General features: G+C 40.2%; 3 protein-coding genes across 3 annotated transcripts in view; all 3 read right to left on the bottom strand.

Annotated features, from left to right (window-relative positions):
• Positions 1 to 9: 9 nt before the first annotated feature.
• On the bottom strand, positions 10 to 7,541 carry cdc5l (cell division cycle 5 like). The gene is made up of 19 exons (XM_005810391.2): positions 7,325 to 7,541; positions 6,131 to 6,234; positions 5,833 to 5,994; positions 5,579 to 5,706; positions 5,401 to 5,500; positions 5,167 to 5,293; positions 4,971 to 5,062; positions 4,741 to 4,885; positions 4,427 to 4,618; positions 4,041 to 4,189; positions 3,237 to 3,399; positions 2,390 to 2,554; positions 2,223 to 2,303; positions 1,708 to 1,959; positions 1,517 to 1,624; positions 874 to 963; positions 638 to 769; positions 466 to 546; positions 10 to 355 (listed from the first exon to the last, which is right to left on the bottom strand). Exons 1-19 carry the CDS (start codon positions 7,367 to 7,369, stop codon positions 242 to 244), a joined length of 2,430 nt encoding a protein of 809 aa, XP_005810448.1. The 5' UTR covers positions 7,370 to 7,541; the 3' UTR covers positions 10 to 241.
• Positions 7,542 to 8,481: 940 nt separating this feature from the next.
• LOC102217296 (beta-soluble NSF attachment protein) lies at positions 8,482 to 17,283 on the bottom strand. The gene is made up of 10 exons (XM_005810394.2): positions 17,068 to 17,283; positions 13,681 to 13,760; positions 13,352 to 13,468; positions 11,595 to 11,641; positions 11,436 to 11,513; positions 11,293 to 11,348; positions 9,941 to 10,025; positions 9,724 to 9,828; positions 9,560 to 9,628; positions 8,482 to 9,361 (listed from the first exon to the last, which is right to left on the bottom strand). The coding sequence occupies exons 1-10, from the start codon at positions 17,163 to 17,165 to the stop codon at positions 9,209 to 9,211; spliced, it is 888 nt and encodes a 295-aa protein (XP_005810451.1). The 5' UTR covers positions 17,166 to 17,283; the 3' UTR covers positions 8,482 to 9,208.
• A 2,541-nt stretch (positions 17,284 to 19,824) lies between these two features.
• Positions 19,825 to 22,125, bottom strand: part of LOC102217878 (1-phosphatidylinositol 4,5-bisphosphate phosphodiesterase beta-1-like) — a 37,825-nt gene continuing 35,524 nt past the window's right edge. Inside the window, exons 29-32 of the mRNA XM_023327758.1 lie at positions 21,395 to 21,484; positions 21,246 to 21,303; positions 21,045 to 21,131; positions 19,825 to 20,273 (exon numbers count right to left, since the gene is read on the bottom strand). Of these exons, the coding sequence (XP_023183526.1) occupies positions 20,121 to 20,273; positions 21,045 to 21,131; positions 21,246 to 21,303; positions 21,395 to 21,484 (388 nt within the window). The 3' untranslated portion in view covers positions 19,825 to 20,120. The remainder of the gene's footprint in view (positions 20,274 to 21,044; positions 21,132 to 21,245; positions 21,304 to 21,394; positions 21,485 to 22,125) is intronic.

Genomic DNA, 22,125 nt, shown 5'->3' with positions numbered 1-22,125 from the left:
ACTTATGGGTTTGATTGATGAAAAACTTTATTGGTCACTAGTAAAGAGATGACGACTATTGAACATGCTCAAAACGCAGCTTGGGGCATCACAGCAACATCAGCACATAGAGGCAGAGCTTCTCAGAGGTTTGAAGCGATGATCAGGAAAAAACAAAAAAAACAACTGTTCAATACGACGATGTGGAAGGTTATGTTTTACATTAGAGTCCCTATGATTGGTTTCAGATTGAATGTGTTGCTCAGAACTTCTGCGTGCCGCTGAGCAGAGACTCCCTCTCCATCAGCAGCTCTCCATATCTCTGCTGAAGTTCTTTCTCTCGCTCCATCTGCCGGTCCACATCTTCCCGCAGAGCCTGAAAAACACAGCAGGTTTCATCTTAGTAATTATTACCATGTAGCTGTAACCTTCACTTTCTACAACTAATTGAAAAACCAAAATCACTGAAAGTGTTTAATGCATTACCGCTTGTCTCCTAGGAATCGCCAAATCCTCTTGTTGCTTCAGCTGATTGAAAGTCTGCAGCTCGGTGGCTGCTTGCTCCACCTAGTGGACAACACAGACATTACATTCCTGCAAACTACATACTGAGTCCCCCTAAGACCAACAATCTGCTGGTGTAAAATCCTGTCAGTACCTGCTCCCAGAGTTCATTATGCTGCTTAAGGAGCCCCAGCGCTCTGGACTGGAAACCTCCCAGCAGAATTTTCAGCTTCTTCTCCAGTTTAGCTGCTCTTCGAGCCTCTGCTGTCATGTGGCCTCGGTTCACCTGGAGGGTTCACAAGTACTGGGATGTCAGTGTCTGGATCACATACAGAGCAGCACAGAATAAAAGAAAACCAACAAGACTCCTCAAAATGTTCTCCACTTTACCTCTAGTTTCTTCTCCAGACTTTCGATTCGATCTTTCTTTGATGCCAGGTTAGCTCGAGTGTACCGGTTCTGACCAGCCAGATACAGGACCTGTGCAGCAGGACCAACATGTTTTACTGCTCTAAAACTTTAGAATGATAAAACTGAGTCAGGGTGAAGACTCTAGAGCAGTAGTCTTCAACATTTTTTAACCTGAGACCCCCAATTAACTATATCTGTATATAATTTTTTTTTTTTTTACTAAAGCACATCATATTACTGTGAACTCAATACAAATAATGCTGTTTTTTATTTTAAGTTTAAAACGTTCTTGAAATTCAGCTAACTGCGCAAAACCATCTTACGCAAGCACCGCCACCCTGAGGTGTAATTCAGTATTGCATCTAAATTCAATATATATTTTAACCGCCTTTTATTTCTGTTAAAACATTAAATTACCAATACAACAAAACCATGTGATCACACCCTTGCATGTCTCAATTTAATTAATTGTTATTCATGTTAATGTGTATTTAAAGGCAAAAAACATAAAATAACTAAAACATTGAAGACCCTCACACTGAAGACAAAATCAGAGGATTTAGAGGATGGATTTAGACCAACATTTCATTTGCCAAGTTCTACCGTAATCATTTGTTCTTACCTGTCCGTAGCATTCCTCCCACACCTGGATGTAGGCCTCCATGCTGAGATCTCCGTGGCCCATTCCTGCCTTCACCACCTCCATCTCTGCAGTCAGGATCGCTTTCGCCTATTCATCAACATGTGTGGCATCAGTTTAAATGAGCTTTAAATGAGTTGGGTGGAACATCTGCAGACAGTGGTGTGTCTGACCTGTTCCATCTCCTCCGTGCTGATGGGCTTGTAGGGATGGGTTTCCAGGTAAGAGATGTGTGAGGCGTTGTTGGACGTAGAAGCGGGACCCTTGGTTTTGCCGCGCTGCAGCTGAGTGACCGCACTAGATGAGGGGTGGTGCAGGCAGTCGTGGTGCAGCATGGTGATCATTTCCTGTTTGATGAGCTCCTCGGCCACCTGCAGGTTGGTGAGCGGCTCCATGGACGCAGGGCGGAGCACTGACACGTTAACCTGCACCATAAACAGATCTAGGTTCACATGCAGGCAAAGACAAAGACAGGAAGTGGTAGGAGGATGATGATTGTTTTTTGTTTTCTTTTGTGGGCTCTAGTGTCCCTTATATGACAGTAGGCTGACAGGAAAGGGGGAAAGACATGCGGCAAATATCGTCGGGTCCGGAAGTCAAACCCGCACATTTATAATGCCAAAGCAGCTTACAAAGATAAAACTAAACCTTCACTAATCAGTCATTTAAATAACTAATCAAACCAAACCTCAGTGGGCCTGGGGAGGTTCCTCTGAACAGACGTGTGCCGAAGTTTCAGCTCCTTCTCTCTTTCTGCGTCCCGTTGAGCCTGATTGAAACAAATCGGCAGATTTGAATAAAACAGAGTCAAAAATCTGAATTTCATCAAATCCTTTGTGTGTTTCTGCAGTATACCTGTTTGCGTGCCTCTATGTCCGCAGAGTCCTCCACGAATCCGCTCTCCATCTCCGTCTCTTCCAGTTCTTTCTCTGCGTTCTCAGGAAGAACGATCTCAAAGTCGTTCTTGGGGACAGGAAGTGACATCAGGCCTTGTCTCAGCTGCTGCAGGCTTTCCTTCTGCTGTAACAAGTAAACATACAACCTTTAGTCTCCATGTTGTTTTTCCCAACAAATAAACTTCCTACTGCGGGCAAATTAATTCAATCACTCACACGTTAAAGTATTCACACCCCTAGAAGTCATTTATATTTTGCAAATAAGCCAGATTCAATAAGCAATTAATCAATTATTAATTTATCATAACCACATGATTAATTAAAATGATCGTGATAATTTTGTTTAGAGACTTCATGATTCATTTTATTTGCCGTTTCAGTTGAGTGTGGTTTTATTTCCATTTTATTTTGGATATTTATTTAAAGTGTCTTCCAGGTATAGGGTGAAGTGTTCTTTACAAAATAAAAAGTTTATTGGTTTTTGAGGCGACAAATTCATATTTCATATTTATATAATTACATAATACCTGACAGTAGTCCACAAACATCAATTTTATTGTTTATTGTGATAATTACTGGACAATTTATCATTCAGTAGAATTTATTGTGACAGGTTGTTATTTGTGAGGTTGCAAACAGAAGCTTTATTTTTCTTGATTATATGAGAAAGACCAACTTAGTGTCGGTTTAATCACAGAAATTCCCAATAAAATTGATCAAACTTTACGGTTGTAATACGACATAATGTGAAAACTCATAACAGAATCAATGTTTTAAGAGGCTCGTGTTTTTTCGGGTTTTTTTACCACGTGTTTGGCGAACGCCGGGTCTGCCAGCTGATCCTCTGTGTTGATGTTCAGTTTGTCCCTCAGAGGCGTGCGGCCAGGGGTCAACCCCGGAGTACCCCGAGGGGTCATCCCCCCTGCCAGAGGGGTCATCCCGTCAGAGGCCTGGCCCGGTCCGGGGGTTCTGGAGGAGCAAAGGGGACCATGAAGGCCAGGACGTCGAGTTCATCAGAAGAAAACAAAACAAATGAGACGTGAAAAAAGAAACTTTTCCGCCATTTCTCAACATTTACCTGAAGCAAAATAAGGAGTCGACAGTTTAGACTCTGCTTCTAAACTGCCATCATCTTTAAAATGAAGTAATGAGCCGCTGGAAAAAAGTCCTACAAAATTCTAAGTAACTTGCCTTCAGTGGTGAAGTAAAGCATAGTAATATGAGAAGAAGAAGAAATGTGGATTCAAAGAATAAAAGAAGAAGACAACATAGAAGGACAACAAAGAATAAGAAGGTAAGAAAAAGTCAAGTTTGTTGATTTTTCCTTCATCCTGTCTATCAGACAGAGTTCTGTGCTGACTGACGCTGGATTTGAGCTGAAAGTCTGGCCAATCAAATCACTTGTAAGAGTTACTGCAAAACCTTTCGCAATCAGCAATTTGTGATTGTTTTTGGCAGGAATGTGACGCCATACTTCAGGTTGGATGGGAATGTTCAAGAGATGAGATGCAAGTTGGTAGACAAAATGGCTCTTAAGTAATCTGTGGTTGGATTGACTCTTACTTAATGTCATTAGGCAGCTGTGTGTGCTGTGTGATGGCTGCCTCTACCTGAACGGGGTGCTGAGCACCGTGTTGGGCGTTTGGACCTGCTGTCTCTGGGGCGTCACGCCGCTGAAGTCGCTCTCGTGCAGCGGCGTGTTGAGGCCTCCCTTCAGCGGCGTGTCGATGTTGGTCAGAGCCATCAGGTTCTGTGCTTCCTGACAGAGAAAACACACAGAACCGCCCAGTTAAATATGACAAATATGAAACAAAACAAATATGAAACAAAACAAGCAAACTACAAATGAGACAAATATTTTAGGTCAATTAAAGAAATAAGAACTCTAATTTTGCTTTTATTTTTCCCGTCAGTCCTTGTAAGTAAGGATTTGTTTCTATGGCAACAAGAGGCACACAAACAAACAATGACCAGGAGTAAAAGCTCCGTGATTCACCTGCAGTATCCTGTCCTGGGCAGCAGGGGTCCGCGGGGTGCGGAGTCCTGTGCTCATGTTGTTGGTGACGCTGTACTCTGACAGCAGGGTGGAGGAGGCCGAGTTCCCGCCTTCACTCTCCTCGGCCGCCTGACGAGCCACCTCGCTGGCCACGCCCATTTTCACCACTTCCTCCAACTCAGCATCACTGATCTAAGAGTGCAGATGGATGAAGCAACTGAAGTGGTTTGTTTAGAATCTAAAAACGATCATTCAGAATGCTGCTCTCCAGCAATGCACTGCATGCAGCTGTGTGACGATGCGCTGCTCTGTACCTGTGGTGCAGGTAGGACCAGTTTGGAGCGTTTCTTGGTGAACTCGGCCACTCCGCTGGTCTGCAGGATGGCAGACGGCAGATCGCTCTCTTTCTTTTTCTTGATCTTCTGTTTATCCTTCTTCCTATCCCTCTCCTCCCGTTCACTACAACCAACCAACCAACCACACATTAGTTTTTATCTGTAAACGCTTCAACTGATGCGCGAGAACAAATTTGAACGTTACTGACTTGCGGAGTTCTCCGTCCAGGTGCTGCTGTCTGAGCCGTTTAAAGTTCGGTTCTAGAGCATCATATTGCTCCATGCTGGTGTCATAGAAACCCTATGTAAACAAAAATAAACCAATGAGCTTGTCTCATCGTCTCTCACCTCTTCCTCATTGTGAACGTATGAATCAACATGTTCTGCTAATCCATGATCAAATACCGCTGCAGGTTTTTTCTCAAAGGGGATCTCAGCGTTGTAGTCCACTCCTCTCTTCTTCTTCCTCTTCTTCTGGACGTTGATACCCGCCGCTCTCAGCTCCCTGCGTTTCTGCAGAGCAGCCAATCGTCTGCAGTAAAGAGAAAATTATTTTTATTTTTTTTAGACATTCTCCTGAGACTGAAATCACTCAGCTGTGAGTTTATTTAATAACTGAAAACACAAAGATGTTAGAACCTGGCTTCCTCCAGCTGTTTCTCTCTGGCTTTTCTCTTCGCTTTTTTGCCCTGAGTGTTGGCCAGACGAGCTCTGGCCTCCGACAGCATCTCCAGCTCATCTGCAACCAGAAACACAGACAAACATTAACGCGCCGAGCCAGCTACCAGAGCAGATCCAATCCCTGAGCGTCGGCCACCTTCGTCCATGTCCACCGGGTCAGGCCTGGCAGGTTTGGTCTCGGGATTTGGATCGATCTCTCCTGGTTTTAACTTCCGGGGATCGTCTCCCACCTCTTCCTCATTCTCCCTCTGGGCGGCTTTGTCTCTGAACAAACACAAAATCACACCTATGACCCACATTCATCCTGATTGTGATGGATAGAATATTCCAAACCACAGGTAGTCTGATTTGGTTTGAATTTAGCGTAAAAATGTGTAAAAAACGTCGTACAGCAGATATTCGTAATGCTCCAGACACTGGGCAGCGGTGCGGCCGATGATGGGAGCGATGGTCCTCCACTGAGTGGGCATCAACTTGGCCAGGTGAAGCAGCTTCTCCTCTTCCTCTCTGGACCATTCTGTCTTCTTGATGCTGGGATCCAGCCACTCGTACCTGCAGGAAGAAGCAAAGCCAGGCTTTACGATTCAGATTTAAACAAGTCAGCTCCACTGAAGAATGCTGGTAACACCCACCTACAGTAAAACATGATTAAAGTGCATCTTTTAGTAATTCATGCGTCAGGACTCACCAACGGGCCTTGCACTGTTTGGCAGACTTTCGATGGAGCAGCGAGGCGATACGTGACCACTGATTCTTCCCATATTTCATCACCGCCGCCTTGAGGATTTCATCCTACAAACACAAATAATCAGTCAAATTAACTTCCATATCCAGCACAATGACAAATAAAGTTAATTGTGACACGAAAAATAAAAAAAAGAATTTCTAGATTGTAAAACTATGCTTAGATGTGGAGTGTTGCCAGATTGGATGGGTTTCCACCCAATTGGGCTTCTAAGAGGTTGGACTTGAAAAAACATCTTTGGACAGGCTGTTCAAATTTGGGCTGCCCAAGTATGACATTTCTATTCATACAATAGACTGGAAAAATCTATGAAAATAGTTATTGTGTGGCAGAAAAGATAATTTATTTAAAAATGTTTAGAACGTGTACAGCTTGACAGAATCTACGCTTTTCAAAATTAATGTAAATAATTAATAGTAATTGCATCATCAAGAGTCACCACAATGTCAACCGTAAACACCCCAAATGGAGTTTAGTTATTATACAGGCGAGAACACAAATGGACAAAAATGAGATTTGAGCTGGTTGACTGGTTGACGTTGTGTTTGGGCTGGAAACAATCAGATCTGGCAACCCTGAGGATTTGACACAAAAAGGTTCCTCTTATTGGCTAAATTATTAAAAATAAATAATTAAATGGGAAATTATCTGAAGGGGACTAAGAAAGGCAGTCTGTCACAATGCCTGAATGAATCCACTGTTTTTCTGTGTTCAATGTAATGCTGCCTGAAACTTAAGGTAGCCAACAAACTCTATAATATTGAGTATTTTAGGTTATGGCAGATGATAAAACATTTTAAGAGTAATGCTAAAAAAATATACAAAAACGTAGGTTTTTAAAAAAAAATATTTATCTATATTATTAAGTTTTCCTCGAGATGAAACACCGCTAAGTGTTGCAGGCTGTTTGCTAATGACGTTATCGCTTTTAACCAGCTGGATAACAAGTTATCAGGTCAATAACACACAAGCTGCGCCTCTCAAGTAACTAAACTGTTTATATTGCATAGACGCAGATAAAATAAAGTTGCTATTTGAGCAGAATACCGTTATATTAACGTCTAGCTCCATGCTAACTTTAGCCATTGGTTCAGGGTAACAGCAGTTAGCTTCAGGCTAACCATGTAAACACCGTACCTCAGTGTTGCGCCAAACGCCTCCTTTTATCATAATTCGCGGCATCTTGACGGCGCGCTCGTTTGTTTCCCTTCAACAACTGGAATAATCAGCTCTTCTCACAAGTCCTTAGCTGAGGAACGTCAATCCTGTGATATAAAAATTAACAGCCAACAAAATGCAGAATGCTACGAGAAACCGCCATGCACCGGAAGTGTCGCAGAATTCGTGAAGGTGTTCGGGGGAAAAAAGTCCGAGTGTTCCGTCCATATTTGTTCCCATGTAATTTTAATCCTATATGTCTGATTTTCGTTATCAAAGTCGCACTTTATGAACAGACTAGGTACCTACTAGACATGTAAAAACACTCATTTAAAAGGTTAACCGATTTCGGTTCATCACATATTGAGTCAATTTATTAAAGACGTTATTTCAATACATATTTTAAATAAATTATTTAAAAAAATGTTTTATTGCAAAATAGTTTTTATAAGGTCTGCAGTTACAACAAATGCAATTAATCGCACATATTTCAAAATGCGGAAAACTCCTCCTGGTATCATTTCAATCGCTTCAATTCAAAAATACTTTGATCCCAAAAGGAAATTGAATTAGCTACAGGTACATATAAAATTGAATATCAGGGAAAAAATGACTGGCCTGCAATATTGCACTTTAAGTGTAAGAAATCAATGTCAGGAATCAAATAATGTAATATTCTGGATGTTTTTTAAGATTCTGTCTCACAACTAAGGTGCACCTGCACCATTCTTTGTTAGTGGGCAAAGTTGTTGTTTTAAGATGTCTTCAAGTGATATTTATTGTAAATTGGTACTATATAAATAAACGGAATTGATCTGAATTATTTATTTCCATCTGTTTGTAAATCATCTTTGTCTAGAATTCTTACTTCTGAGAAGAAAAACATCCCAACACCATAATCCTACCACGTTTTATTGTGGAGATTTTGTTTTCAAATCGATGTGTAGTTTGTTTTTGTTTTTTTTTTTACTACCCAAATGTAGCTATATATGTGTAATGCAGATGTTATATGAGGAACTATGTTAAATCCAGAACTCCTAATAGACAACATTCAGTGAACAGGCGCTGGCTAAAGGTGCATTGTTACATATTAAATACAGTCAATTTCATCTGCTTGCTGAATAAATACCGACATGTAGAGTGATGATGTTTTATTTCAGCTCAATATCTGAGGTACATATTTACTGATTTCACATAAATGTATCAGGCTACACAGGTTTTTACATGATAGCACAACACAGAACATTTAGGTCAACGCAGACATGCACAAAGAAGGCAGCAACAGAAACTAGCTGTTAACTAATTGCTCCGCCCTCACAAGAGTCGACCAATCACAGGGTGGGATTTTACTAACGCAGATGTGGCGTGAAGCCAGAAGGAAAACAGAAGAGGAGATTACAGAGGGCTGATACCTAAAATATTTAGACAGATTTTAACACTGAGCACAATAACAAACAATATCTTCAGTATTGACAATAAATATGAACAATTTCTTAAATAGCATTTCTATATTTTTCAGTATCATATATATATGCACACTTCATCAAAAAGTAGATTTGATCCTACTGGAGTGAACACACACACACATTTTCTCTGCTGCACACACACATTATCTTCCCACTTTGTTTCTTTTAGTGAAATTCTGTCCAGTGTTACGGAGCAATACTGTGGGACGGGGGACACAGGGTGCTTTAATGGGATTTAAAGGAGGTGCTAATTTGACTGGGGTCACATGCAGACTGATATGTACATTTGTAAACTCTCTCAATGCCACCATCCCTCCCTCCCTCAACCCCATTCACTTTTCTGCCACTTTTCTCCACCATCCTGGTTTTTTTCTCTCTCCCCTTCTCTGATGTTTCTCTACTTTAAGTCTCCAGCATCTCCCTGGATGGTCTTTTTGATGCGGAGCAGCATTGTGGTCAGCCACTGGTCCAGACGGGACACGGAGTCAAACTCCTTCACAGCCTCTGTGAACGCCTCGCTGTTCTGTTCCTCGTGGGCCTCAAGGAGTTTCTGTTCAAATGAAATTTGGAACGTTACTTTCACAGCAAAGTGAAATACGATGCAACCATGGAAAAAAGAAGCTTTCCCAGTGGTGGGCACTAATCCGTTAATGCGCTAATAGCAGTTAATTTTTTGCTTAGAGCTTTAGCATGTTGCTTACTTTGAAAATGTTTAGGCATGTTTCCTTTTATGAGGAAAGGCACATACCTTTAGCAGTTTGAGCTCTCTTGAGTCTGAGAAAGCTGGAAACATCTCTTCATACTTCTCTATGGCCAACTGGAAAACACAAGGCTCAGGTAAGCTAGCTGCTAACACTGAACACTTGAAAGCTGAAGCAGTGGAACAACCGAACATGGACAGAAGTGTGTTACCTTAGCATTAAGCTCATCCACTATGAAGTGACATAATGACGCTTTGAAGAAATACTCTTTGGCATTGTACTTCAGCAGAGGATTGTCCATAGTGCTCATAGCAACCTGAAACACACACGCACACACAAACATATTCCATTTTTTATATCTTTATCTAAACACACCCGAACATAACTACAATCCCAAAGCGGATGAAGAACTACTCCCTGCTGGGTACCTGTTCGTAGATTTCGATGGCTTTCTGATACTGTTCCAGTTGAGCGCTGTAGTGTCCGACCTTCAGAAGACATTTGTTAGCTGAGCTGAAACACAAAGACAACTTGTTGCTTCATCAGTGGAACACAGTAGTCTGCCTTTCGTGCTGAAATCTTCATCACTCTGTATCTTTATTCAGTAGCTACTGCTGTGATAGATCTGTAGAAGTGTGTAAGCAACGCTGACAACCTCATTATCGTTTGTTTCAGAGCTAGTTTTCATATGAAATACCACCCCAGAGGTAAAAGTTTGTTGCATAGATTGTAAAAAATGTAACCATCTACTGCTGGCAGTGATGTGAGCATTGACTGCACTGGTTATTTGAGATGAAGAAAGACTTGGCCAGTCAATCTACATTCCTTTGGGAAGTGACTGATAGAACTAGATTGTGGATACAAGCGGAGATGAGTTTCCTCTGCAGGGAATCTAGGCTCTCCCTTAGAGATAGGATCAGACGCTCCATCAGAGTAGAGCGGCTGCATCTGCCCATGGAGAGGCACCAGTTGATGTGGCTCAGGCATCCTAACCACCAGGGAGGTGATGTCCAGGAATCAAGAATATCTACCTGGATTCCTGTGGTTCTCAAGAATCCAGAGCACCACCACAGATCTACGTCTATTCTATTTAAACACTTTCTATTGCTCTCCATGCTCATGATAGATTTTTCACCCAACACTGCCATCCTTTGGCCATTTCTCGTAATTACATTAAATTTTATCCAAATCGCTAGCATTTGGCCAACACTATGAAGCTTACTGAAAAATGCATGGATGGCTGTAAACAACCGTCCTCCTCTGCAAAGAGATTTGAACGATGTGGCTGTTCATGTTCATTCAATATTTGGAGGCGTGACCAACACAGACCAAACGTCTTCATTTACTTCTTCCAAAATCATTGCTGAAGCTACAGACAGGCTACAATTCTAAAACAGTGCAGCAAATCAATGTCAATATTCACAACTTCTCTTTCTATTCGCTGATTGGACAGGATGACATTCTACCAGAGACATTCCCTTCAATGGGAGAAAGCCCAGACTGTGGTGTGAAGGGAGATTTGAATCGAGCTGAATGGCAGAGGGAGGCAATGACCAGACTAGAGAAACACTGAATATATGCAGTTCCTCATCTGTTGAACTGGACATCACCTGAATGAATTACTCTATTGATGAAAGCATTGTAAAATCTCAGTATCAACCAAAAAACATACAACAAGATATCTAGATACTAATCCAGGGCACTGTGTGTGTGTGTGTGAGTGTGTGCGTGTTTGCCATGTGTGTTCTGTTTATTTGACATTTATTATTAACATGTTTACCTGTTTGACTCCTCTCCCTTGTAATAATCTGCTGCCTGCTCATAGTGAGCAATGGCCTGAACAAACACAATCACATTCAGTTAGTTTGCTTAATACAAATGTCACGTCAGGTTTATATCAGGAAGAAAAAAATATCATTTTACCTTTTCAATATCCACCAGCTCAGATTCATAAACCTCTGCTATGGTGATATGATGTTTGGCTGCGATGGTAAACCGGCCCTGGTACAACAACACAAACACACGCATATTATGTTTTATTCAAAGGTCTGAGTCCCACACAGAGGAATCAGCAGTGCTTACCATGTCAGTGTAGATGTCAATGGCCTGGTTTAGACAGTTGATGGCCTCTGGAAAGAGAGACGGGTAGAAAGGAGAGGAAACGCTTATGAAGTCTTTCTGAGTCTATTAAATAAAATTAAAGGTTTTTATCTCGGTTTGCTTCCTCTGTGACTGTTAACCTGCTAACCTACACTGCTTCATTAAGCGCCTCATGAAGAAACCTAGATATCCCTTTTCCTCGAGCGACACTTTGACCCATTTTAATGCTTCACACACCTGCACTCAAGAGTTGAATGACAAGCCAGTAACCGACGATGCTGGGATGGGAATGGTAGAAAACGTCCCAATGCTTCCTTCTGGAACGTAAAACTAAATTTGCATAATAAATTACAGCCAAACTCAGACTCTGTCTCTTTGTAAAGCCTTAGAATCTGCTTTTAGCCGTTACAGTCATACAAGTTTTGTGAAGTTTATTTTACTTTGGCTAAAAGGTTTACTTCGGGACCTTTTAAATTTCCAGTCTGTGTCCAGAACGCTACGATCAAATAATCAGTTATTACTTACAGTTCCTCGAACTCGACTTAAGAGGAAAGGAGATCGAGCTTTTTCTGTTGCTGCTCCTGTTTTATGGAATAACTTACCTTTCCAGATTAGATCTGCCCACAGCCTGGACCATTTTAAATCGCTTCTTAAAACTCATTTTTACTCTTTGGCATTTAAATGATGTGTGTTCTGTTTTGTCATTGTGTTGTTGTTTTTGTGTTGTTATTTTGTGCAGCACTTTGGTGCAGTCTTGTCTGCTGTAAGGTGCTATATAAATAAATTTGACATTGACATTGACATTGGCACAAAAATTAACTTGTTTTCAGAAAAATCCAAATTTTTTCAAACGTTGTGTGCAGGATTGGTACGTTCTGCTGCGGCTCAGCTTGGTACAACAACAGATCAAGCGCCCTATTTAGTGAGACTATTTGATTAGGCTGATTGGCCTAAATAAAATAAAGTGCAAATTATTACCTTCAGAAGATAACTACTTGATAAAGATAGTCTACGTGTGTGTAATCTAGACTCAGGTTGAATCAAATTGTTGTGTGAAGGCCTCAAAGGTTTGTTAGAGAACATTAGCAGACAAACACAATCACTAAGACGAGGCCTGGGGGATAAACCGAAAATTAACCCACACAGAAACTTAGAACTGCACCCATGTCGGTATTTTGGGTGTTTTTTTTTTTTTTAAAGTTGTTTTTGTCTTTGGTAGCTGTGTATAGATATATTATGCTCATGCCCCTCTTATTGACTGTAATATGTGCATAATTACTGTGTAGTCTGTTCCATGGCAAAGCGGAGACACAAGCAGTATAAATTGGGGGTCATTGTCCGTTTATCGTTGTCAAGCTGAACTGCTCAACATATCGTCATACTGATTTCATAATTCATAATTCATCCCTAATTAAGACCAAGAAACATAGCAGACAGATCAAGGAGAAAGATGTGTAGGCGCTTGAAGCAGCGTTAGCTTCTACAACAACATCTGACAGAACCATAAGAATCCAGTTTGCTGTTTGACCTGAGCCATGTAGATTAGACAGGTCACAATTGTAAAAATGATCTCTGATGTCAATGGAACTAACCTGGTTAAATAATATATTGACAGTCTCCCACTAAAGTTGTGGGAGATTGTCCTCTGTTCAGATGAGACTAAATTTAAACTTTCTGTCCAACATCTAAGCCCATCTCTGTTTCATGAAACCCAAACACCCTGCCGTGGCGGCTCTCACCCTGCGGGTCGGCCTTCTTGTAGGCGTTGCCGGCATCAACGAAGCTCGTGGCGGAGTCCAGTTTGTTCTGAAGCTGCATGTGGAGCCGGGCAGCCTGGCAGAATGCGTTCCCTGCAGCTGAACGCACAGAGTTAATAGTTGGAACGTTCACAACTAAACTCATGAACTAATAGAAATCTCTTATTGTCAGACTTGGTGTTCAGGAAGCACATCTAATCAGCTACAGTTTACTCAGTATGAGTTATTATTTGCTGCTTTATTTGGAGCGGACACTGTCCTCCACATTAGCTGTTAACATGGATTGTTTTTCAGTGTAGCTCACCACCTACCACTCCAGTTCTTTGCCATCTTAAACATGTTGGCTGCTCTCGCGTACATTTCGCAGGCGTCCTCCACCTTATGGTTCCCCCTGTAACAGACCACAAAAAACACAATTATTACCTCATTTTATGCTAACATCACACTGTAAATGAGGTTTTAAAGGGAGAAAACAATTCACATGCTTGTGCTGATTCATGTTTGTGTCACAGTTCTCCAGTGAGGGGAAAAAAAACCCCAAAAAGAGCTGAGCCTGCAGGTCTCACTGCAGAGGACAGCTGGAGATGAGCAGACCCTCCAGCAAAAACACACAAGCCAGTAGACTTTGTTTACCAAGGCAACATTTTCATCCTATTAGGAGGTAAAGTAGCTCTTAAAAAGTAGAGATATGACCCATATACCATCTGTATAAGTAGCATTTGTCTGCACACAAATTTGTGGTCTGACTTTATCTATTAAGAAAAATAAAGCTCCAACTTGTCCCTATATGAAGAGGTAACCGGAGCCTAAACCTGACCAAGTATCACTTGTAATACAGTATGTTGTAGCTGACACATGATGCGTCATTGACACATGGTAAGTATCAACAAGGCTGAGTTTAGTGCATTAGTTTCAGCTAAATATGTTGATGTAGTACTTAAATGCTAATTAGTAAGCTCAAGTTAATGTACCTAACTTTTTAGTTAGTGGTGTCCACCACTGCAATAAACCATGATTCACTTCACATCAGCTAAAACTGTGTCAAACCAAAGAGTCTAACATCAGGAGGGACTGGATCCTGTATGAGCAGGCCAGGAACAAACTGACCAAGGAGATCCGGGCAGCTAAGAGACACTACAGTGAGAAGCTAAAGAACTGTTTCTAAGTTAATACTCCAGGAATTTCCATTTTCTGTTTGAATGCCAGTGGTGACCAACTTGCCCCCATCCTCACTCAGATCTTCAGCAAGTCTCTGAAGCTGTGTGAGGTTCCTGAGGTTCCCTCCTATTTCAAGCACTCTACCATCAACCCACGCCCCCAAAAATGGACCGTAACAGGATTAAACGACTACAGACTTGTTGAACTGATGCTTGTGGTCATGAAATCCTTTGAGCAACTGATGTTAGCATCTGCAGGACATCACATCTCTGCAGTGAAACAAATAACTGACAACTGTCACAATCTGCCTTCTGTTTCCTTTTCTGTATGTAAAAAATGACTAGAAAGATTGTGGAAAGAGAAAAAGCACAACTCCCCCATCTCTCTATGGTCTGACTGTACAAAATGCTGACAATAAAGGTATCTATGAATGTGCCAGCAAGGATTTTTGTTAAAGTTTTATCTTAACAGATTTCTCCACTCAATGAAATGAGTCCATTCAAATTGAAAGTTGGATTTTATAAATGTTCCTTCAAGAATACAAGACCATTCTTTGTTCCACATCTTTACTATCTTAATTGTTGCTAGCGCCATACATTTTACAGATCCACTTGATCCCATGGCTGAATTAGCGTCTTAATTCTCAGCAGCAGCTCATTAAATAAACATGTTTTGTGCTCAGATGGAAAATACAGATGTGACCCAATTCACAACTTTCTAGGACACTGCCTCATTACAGCAACAACTTGTGCATCAGTCAAAGTTTTAATCGTGTCTGTTTTTTTCTTGTTTGCATTCTGGACACTTTTAGCAGTTGTGACCATAATGTCGCCACGGAAACAAATTTGGTGTTTTGCAAAATTTGCAACTTGAGGTTATCACAGACTGATCAGATCCACATTAATTTGTTGCAAAGAGCTGCGTAAGCTTTAAAGATGAGTCTTTTTTTTAGACAGGCACAACAGGGCACCACGCAATCCGAAGGATGTGAAAGTGTCCACATGACATCCAGAGCTGGGTTGCCACCACTGCAGAGCTTGCTCAACATTGACAGTGAGAGGATTTAAGGGAATCAGCACAGACATTCTCACAATTTGGGGTCGCAAAGAATTCCCCTATATCTAAGAAAAATGTCAAGGACCGACTGGAATTCTCCACCAAGTACAAGACTGAACAGCAGAAGAGACTGACAGGATCACTCCGTCCAATAAACCTGGAAAATAATTTGTCTAGACAGAAACAGATCCTTCAAAGGAACCTTCTGTGTACTTTCAAGCAAAAGACTTTAGTGATCAAGAAACTCAACCTAATCTTAACTGTGCTGTGAGACTGTGGTCAGTTCTCAAATAGCAGATTGAGGAATAGAAGATAACAACAATCTCTCTGGGAACTCCAGCTTCTTTCCACAGTCCAGAAACATGATGTTAGGTCAACTGAATAGGTCTCTCTGAATTGTCTTTAGGGGTATATAAAGATATAGCTAAGACATGTTGCCTTGTTCGGGTGTTCATACCCGCTAAACTTGATCACTTTGTGTCTCAGTACAGCAGTAGATTTCAAAAGATCTTCTTTGTGTTATATGTGATTCCACCTTTTGTTGCTATGACAGCTGCTAATAGTTTGATGTTTGTCTCCACCATTGTTGCACATGTAGAGACTGAAATTATTGCCCAAGATTTTTGGGTAGCAGTCAGACTGGAGGAAGGGAGTATTGTTACAGATTCTCAGTTAGTTTTAGGTCAGAACCTTGACTAGGCCATTCTGACACATGATAATGGTTTGATCCAAACAATTCCGCTGTAATTCTGGTTGTGAACCTTCTCCTTGTTCTTTATTTAGCTCCATCCGACTGACTTTGTCAGTCTGTCACATAAAATCCCAATAAAATACACTGAAGTGTGTGGTTATTATGTGACAAAATGTGTCTAAATTATTTCATTTCCAAAACATTTTTGAACAATAAATGAATCAAATGAGTATTAAAACAAGATGATACTCTTAATCTGATGCCAGCCATCTCTCCTGCAAAATAACGGAATTCCTGGGAAATCTTAAGAACAACTCAGGAAGCTAAAAAATCAATAACCAATACTCGTGATTGTCAGTCGTTATCCATTTGATGAGCTCATGCGAAATTCATTTCCTTTTGTCGCAAACATCCGCCCCCTGCAGCTCCCGCCCTCAAACACAAACAAAAAAAGAACCATCTTCCTCCTCCTCCTCCTCCTCCTCCGCGGCTCCCTGCATCCTCAGCTCGGCCTCACGCTCCATCCCAGCCCGCTCTCTTCCACATGACACCATCCGCATTAAGCTATTATCGTAACCACGGGAACTGCAGAATTATCCCCTCCCAAACACACATACACACACTGCTGCCAAACGGAACTTAATATGCTCAGGTTATCTAAATATCTTCGTAACGAAGATCTTATTAAAATGAACGGAGGGCCCCTCTGTGCACAAAGCCCCCCTCCCCCTCGCCCTTACCCCCTTTCGCCCAAAATGAGACGCTGGTAAACAGATGGGGGAGCTTCGTTTACCCGAACATCCCTCCCAGGAACGAGCCCGACGCTTTGACCTTCTTGTCGGCCTCGGCCATCAGCTGCATGGCCTCCTTCTCTTTGCCGGAGTTGTCCATGGCTCGGTGGGTCTGAAAGCGGGCCGATATTCCGCAGCGGGGAGAGAAGACGTGTCTACTGATGCTGATGCTGAAGGAGGCTGGCGCTCTTCTTCAGCGGGAAGAGACACAGAGCTTAGTATGACTCAATGGCACCGCCTACAGGAAAAAACAGCAATTACAACAGGCTAAGGCAAGAAAAATATTCATGAGGATTTAAAAATGTTTTTTTAGTACAATATCTTGCAAAAGTATTTACACTTTTGATTTTTTATACACAAAAATCGAGTTAAAACAGTAAATTTGATCATGAATTTATTTTAAAATCACTGTGAAAGAAAAAATAATAGCGTACATGATAAAGGATTTCCCCCTTAAAAAAATAACAAAAAATAACAATGGATTATGTTTCTTATAACATAATAAAGCAACAATATTTGTTATTATATTTAATAAAAAATATCGATTTTAAAAATTAAATATTGATTAAATATTTATAAATCTATATATTTTTTAGAACTATTGCTCTATAAATTTTGGGGGGCTTGTCTCTAAAGGCCATGCACAAAAAAGTGACCTTTTAATGGAACATAGTAAAATTATGGACATAACTTTCAGCAAATTAAATGGTTTCATTTAGAAAGAAACAATTTCTTTGAGTGACTTTAATGCAAATATTTTGAGTGAAAATGATATATCTAGAAAACCTAAATTAGATGGTACCAGAAAGCAAGAAAAGCTAAAGTTGTCCTTGAGAAATCAGCTTCCTGTGCATACACAAAAGATCTTAATTTATTATAAGTTAAAAAAAAATAAAAATAAAATTTGATGAAACTACATGGTTTTAAACTGTTGAAAGACAAAACACAACTTTATACTCTAGAAGCTACATGTTACACTCAGGGATAAGGTAACAGACACCCAGTTTCCCTTTTTTGGAGTGCATATCCAATTATGCAAATAAAACCGCATTTGCTGTTTTTGAACATTAGAGGGCAGCATAGTCCACTTCAAAATGTTGGTCAAATCTCCGTCGTACTGTGGCGCGTTCATTTCTGCTCAGCACTCAAAATGTCCCTTTTCCAAGTTGCTAAAATAATATTAAAATGAGCTGGGCTACAAATTTGGGATTAGCGACCTGGTTTTGGAACCATCTTCTGGCCAGCTGGCTTGGGGCCAAAAGTATATTTTTAATTATTTTTAATATTTCAGTAAACATCCACTCAGCATGATGATGATGAAAACATTCTACATACACCTTACGAGTCCACTATTGTGAGCTTAAGCAGCAAAAGATAACAAATCAGTCATTTTTAGATCAAACATTTTATTCTTTCTTTTTAAATAGCACTCAATAAAACCAAGAAATAATTCCAGAGGTGGAGGAACTCAGGACAAGGAAGCATGCTCAGTGGAACCAAAGCAGAGCTGAGTTGAAGCATTTCTCAAGAGGATCAACAGATGTGTTGAAAATATCTTCTTTTCCACACAGACTGGCTTTACATTTCTAAACTCGAACGAAAAAGGAAACCTGGAAAATGACGTTATTCCGAATAATCACTGTACAAAGAGGAACAGGCTGGATTTGGCACACAGTTTTACAACAAAGAAGAAGTCGAGCTGTTTCATGGTGGTTCTTCTTAATCAAATATCATGAAAAAAACATTTAATAAGTACACATGTCACCAGACTGTTGAGTCTGGAGAAATTTCACATTAAAGGAAAAAACATCATGCAGTTGCAAAGAAACAAACATCTGATCTGCTGATTGTTGAGTAGCAGGAGCTCTGAGGGAGTAAAACATTGCATATTCTGAATTTCATTGATTTAATAATCATTTTACACAACATAGCTAAAATCTCCCAATAAGTTTTGGTACCAGGATGAGGTGGTTTTTCGGCTGTATCTATGTCAGTGTATTTTACAAACCTGCAATAGAAACACTTTTTCACATTAAAAGAGTCATGTTATCAACAACCAGATGTTACTACTGGCAGAAACCATGAAGAAGAAGATGACAGGAAGTAGCAGGAGGATCGTGGTGGTGTATGTTATTTTAATGACTTATCGTATGAACAGACTTATTTATGTGTGATTTTAATTGTTTCTTATTTAGTGAAAACACCTCAATTGCGAAATCGTGTTTTTTCAACATTAACAGAATAACAAAGTTTTTTGCGTATTTGTTAGTGGAAACGAGATACTTCCTGTTTTTATGGGGAAAAATGCCTTTTGGGGTTAAAATCATTCATACATAGGATATGAATTTATGACAGTAAAAGATGGCAGTAATAATCTGTATTCAGTAAACATATGTTGTGGTTCCAGTAAGTTTTCTATGTGTGCATTTAGTGGTGATGAGTAACATCAGGTTCTCTCAGGCACAGGCAAGTAAACCTGACAAATGTTTTGCTTATATATATTTTAAAAACCGTCCTTATAAACTGTTGGGGAACTGACCAATCAGAATGGTTGTGTGAATCTTGGCTTCGACTTTTGCCAAAATAAAAATGAACTAATATTGTGCATGGAGAAAATCTTTGTAAATGGTAAGTGGTAATAAAAGTCATAGCAGTTCTGTATGCAAGATGCATGAGATAGATAGATAGATAGATAGATAGATAGATAGATAGATAGATAGATAGATAGATAGATAGATAGATAGATAGATAGATAGATAGATAGATAGATAGATAGATAGATAGATAGATAGATAGATAGATAGATAGATAGATAGATAGATAGATAGATAGATAATCATGCAGTAAGTTGTCAGAATGTTAGAACATAAGACCCAGTGACATCTGATTAAATGCTGAAGTACAACACAGTTCATGCTTCTAATAATTTAAAAAACTGTCAGATTGTTTGTTCCATTAAAAAGAGAATTAACAGTCTTTATAAATATTTACTGCCTCAGTTCCTACAGTTTCATTTCCTGTATCACTCCTCTGCATCCTCCTATATTTTTCCTGCTCAGTCCTCCTCTGAAAGAGCTTCATGGGGAGTCGATGGCCGGGACTTGCTGTGACCTCTGCCCTCCAACTTCCTGTCCTGCAGGAAGTCTCGGATCTCGCCGGGCAGACGCTGGAACTTTTCCAGGAACTCTGCCTCCACCGCCGCCTGCAGCTGGAGAACCGTTTGCAATTATAAGAGATTGGAAACATATTATATTATATTATATCATATTATTTAAATGTTTGGCCAATATAAAGTCTTGTACGTCACTGGAATGTCTTCCTATGGACCCTTTGCAACTACCTAATCACGTTGAGGCACCATGACAGAAGTGCTTTCCCAAGCTGTTTTTGCCAGTACAGCCATGGCTTTTACTTATATAAGTTTAGCTAACTAGATGCTAACCTATTTTTTCCGCATACACGTTAGGTTAAATGATGATGAGGCATTTTCTCCTGGGTTACTAATGATTTGATGTGTACCACCTCCATAACTCAATATTTGATTGCCTCTTACTAATCTTGCTAACTTATGAAGTGTATGGATGCTCTGCTAATTTCTGTGAAAACACAGAGGGCTGCCAGTCTTTACAATTAATGGCTGCTATCCATTGCCATCTTATTTTCTCGTTAAAAGGTTTGTTTCCTTTTGTGTTTGTGCAGCTGACGGCTCAACACCCTATGACCAATTTCACAGCTAAATCAACTAAATAAAAGCACTATTAGGTGACCCAATGTCTGTCTACTGTCAAATTTCACACGCATTGATTGTTTTGACTTCCATTGTGGCAGAGTGGGCCGCTTTCAGGAGAATGTGACGTCACATGCAAAAGGTCAATTGTACCCTGCAACGGGATTTTTATCCCTTGCTCTTTTTGTCACATTAGAGCCACAAAATAGATTTAGATTTCTGGCAGTACTACCATCTGTAGATGCAACTTACCTTTGGTTTCTGATCTTGGATCTCTTGCAGGAGGTCATTGTGCTGCTCCACCAGCTGATCCTGACGCTTAGTTTGAGTTTCCTCAAGCTGAGGACAACAAAAAGCTTGTTTCTTTTGCCAACACATCATCCCAATCATTTTCAGTGTCTAAGACGTTCAGCAATAAATTACTGGAAGGTAGGTTCCTCTACCACTGCTCACCCGCTTGATGTTTTGCACAACCTCATTGACGTAGGACTTGTTGATCTCAATCTTCTCCCTGAAAGACAAGTTGAGCAAGTTTACAGTTAGATGTTAGGTTAGCATGGTTAGCTAGCTGTATGGATCAGGGCAGTGAGTAGAGGACATACTCCTCAGCCAGATGTTTCTCTTTGGTCTTGGCCTGGTTGATCTTCTCGGTTCTCCGTCGATCCATCTGCCTCTTCAGCTCCTTCTTCTCCCTGAAGCAGCATGAAGAAACATTTGAGCTGCAGGGTTGCTAGTTGCCAGTCCGAATGAGCACCACATGTTTCAGATTTAGGTTGGTATGTTGAAAATCACATATCACTTTGCTACATACGCACTACTTTGTCTGTTTGTGGAATCATAAAATTCTTCTTTCATACATTGAGGTGTGTTGCCATAACATGGCAAAATGTGGAAAAATTAAATGGGTTTGTTTTGAAAGGCCCATGTGATGTAGAAATATATTAGTTTATTAAAAGATAGTTTACCAAAACAAAGGACTGTTACCGGGGTAATGATAATTTAGAAAAATAAAAGGTAAAAAATTAACATGTTTAATATATAAATTAATTAATTTTTGTCACAAAAAACAAACTGTCTCATGTTAAAAGACAGCGAATACACCGTGTTCCAAATTATTATGCAAGTGATATTTTCTCAGATTTTCTCAAATGGTCAATGCAAATGACGGTCAGTATTATTTTCAAGTCATGAACTATTACAGTATAAATCTAATTTTACTGAACAAAGCTCCCCGTGAGAACAGTATTTCTTTCAACAAAAAAAAACTCAAAATGCACTGTTCCAAATTATTCTGCACAGCAGATTTTCTAAACATTTTATGGATTATAAAGAA

This window comes from Xiphophorus maculatus, chromosome 22 (assembly GCF_002775205.1).
Source record: "Xiphophorus maculatus strain JP 163 A chromosome 22, X_maculatus-5.0-male, whole genome shotgun sequence".
Lineage (NCBI taxonomy): Eukaryota > Metazoa > Chordata > Actinopteri > Cyprinodontiformes > Poeciliidae > Xiphophorus > Xiphophorus maculatus.
The sequence above is the reverse complement of the archived record's forward strand: the minus strand, read 5'-3'. Positions and strand labels throughout refer to the sequence as shown.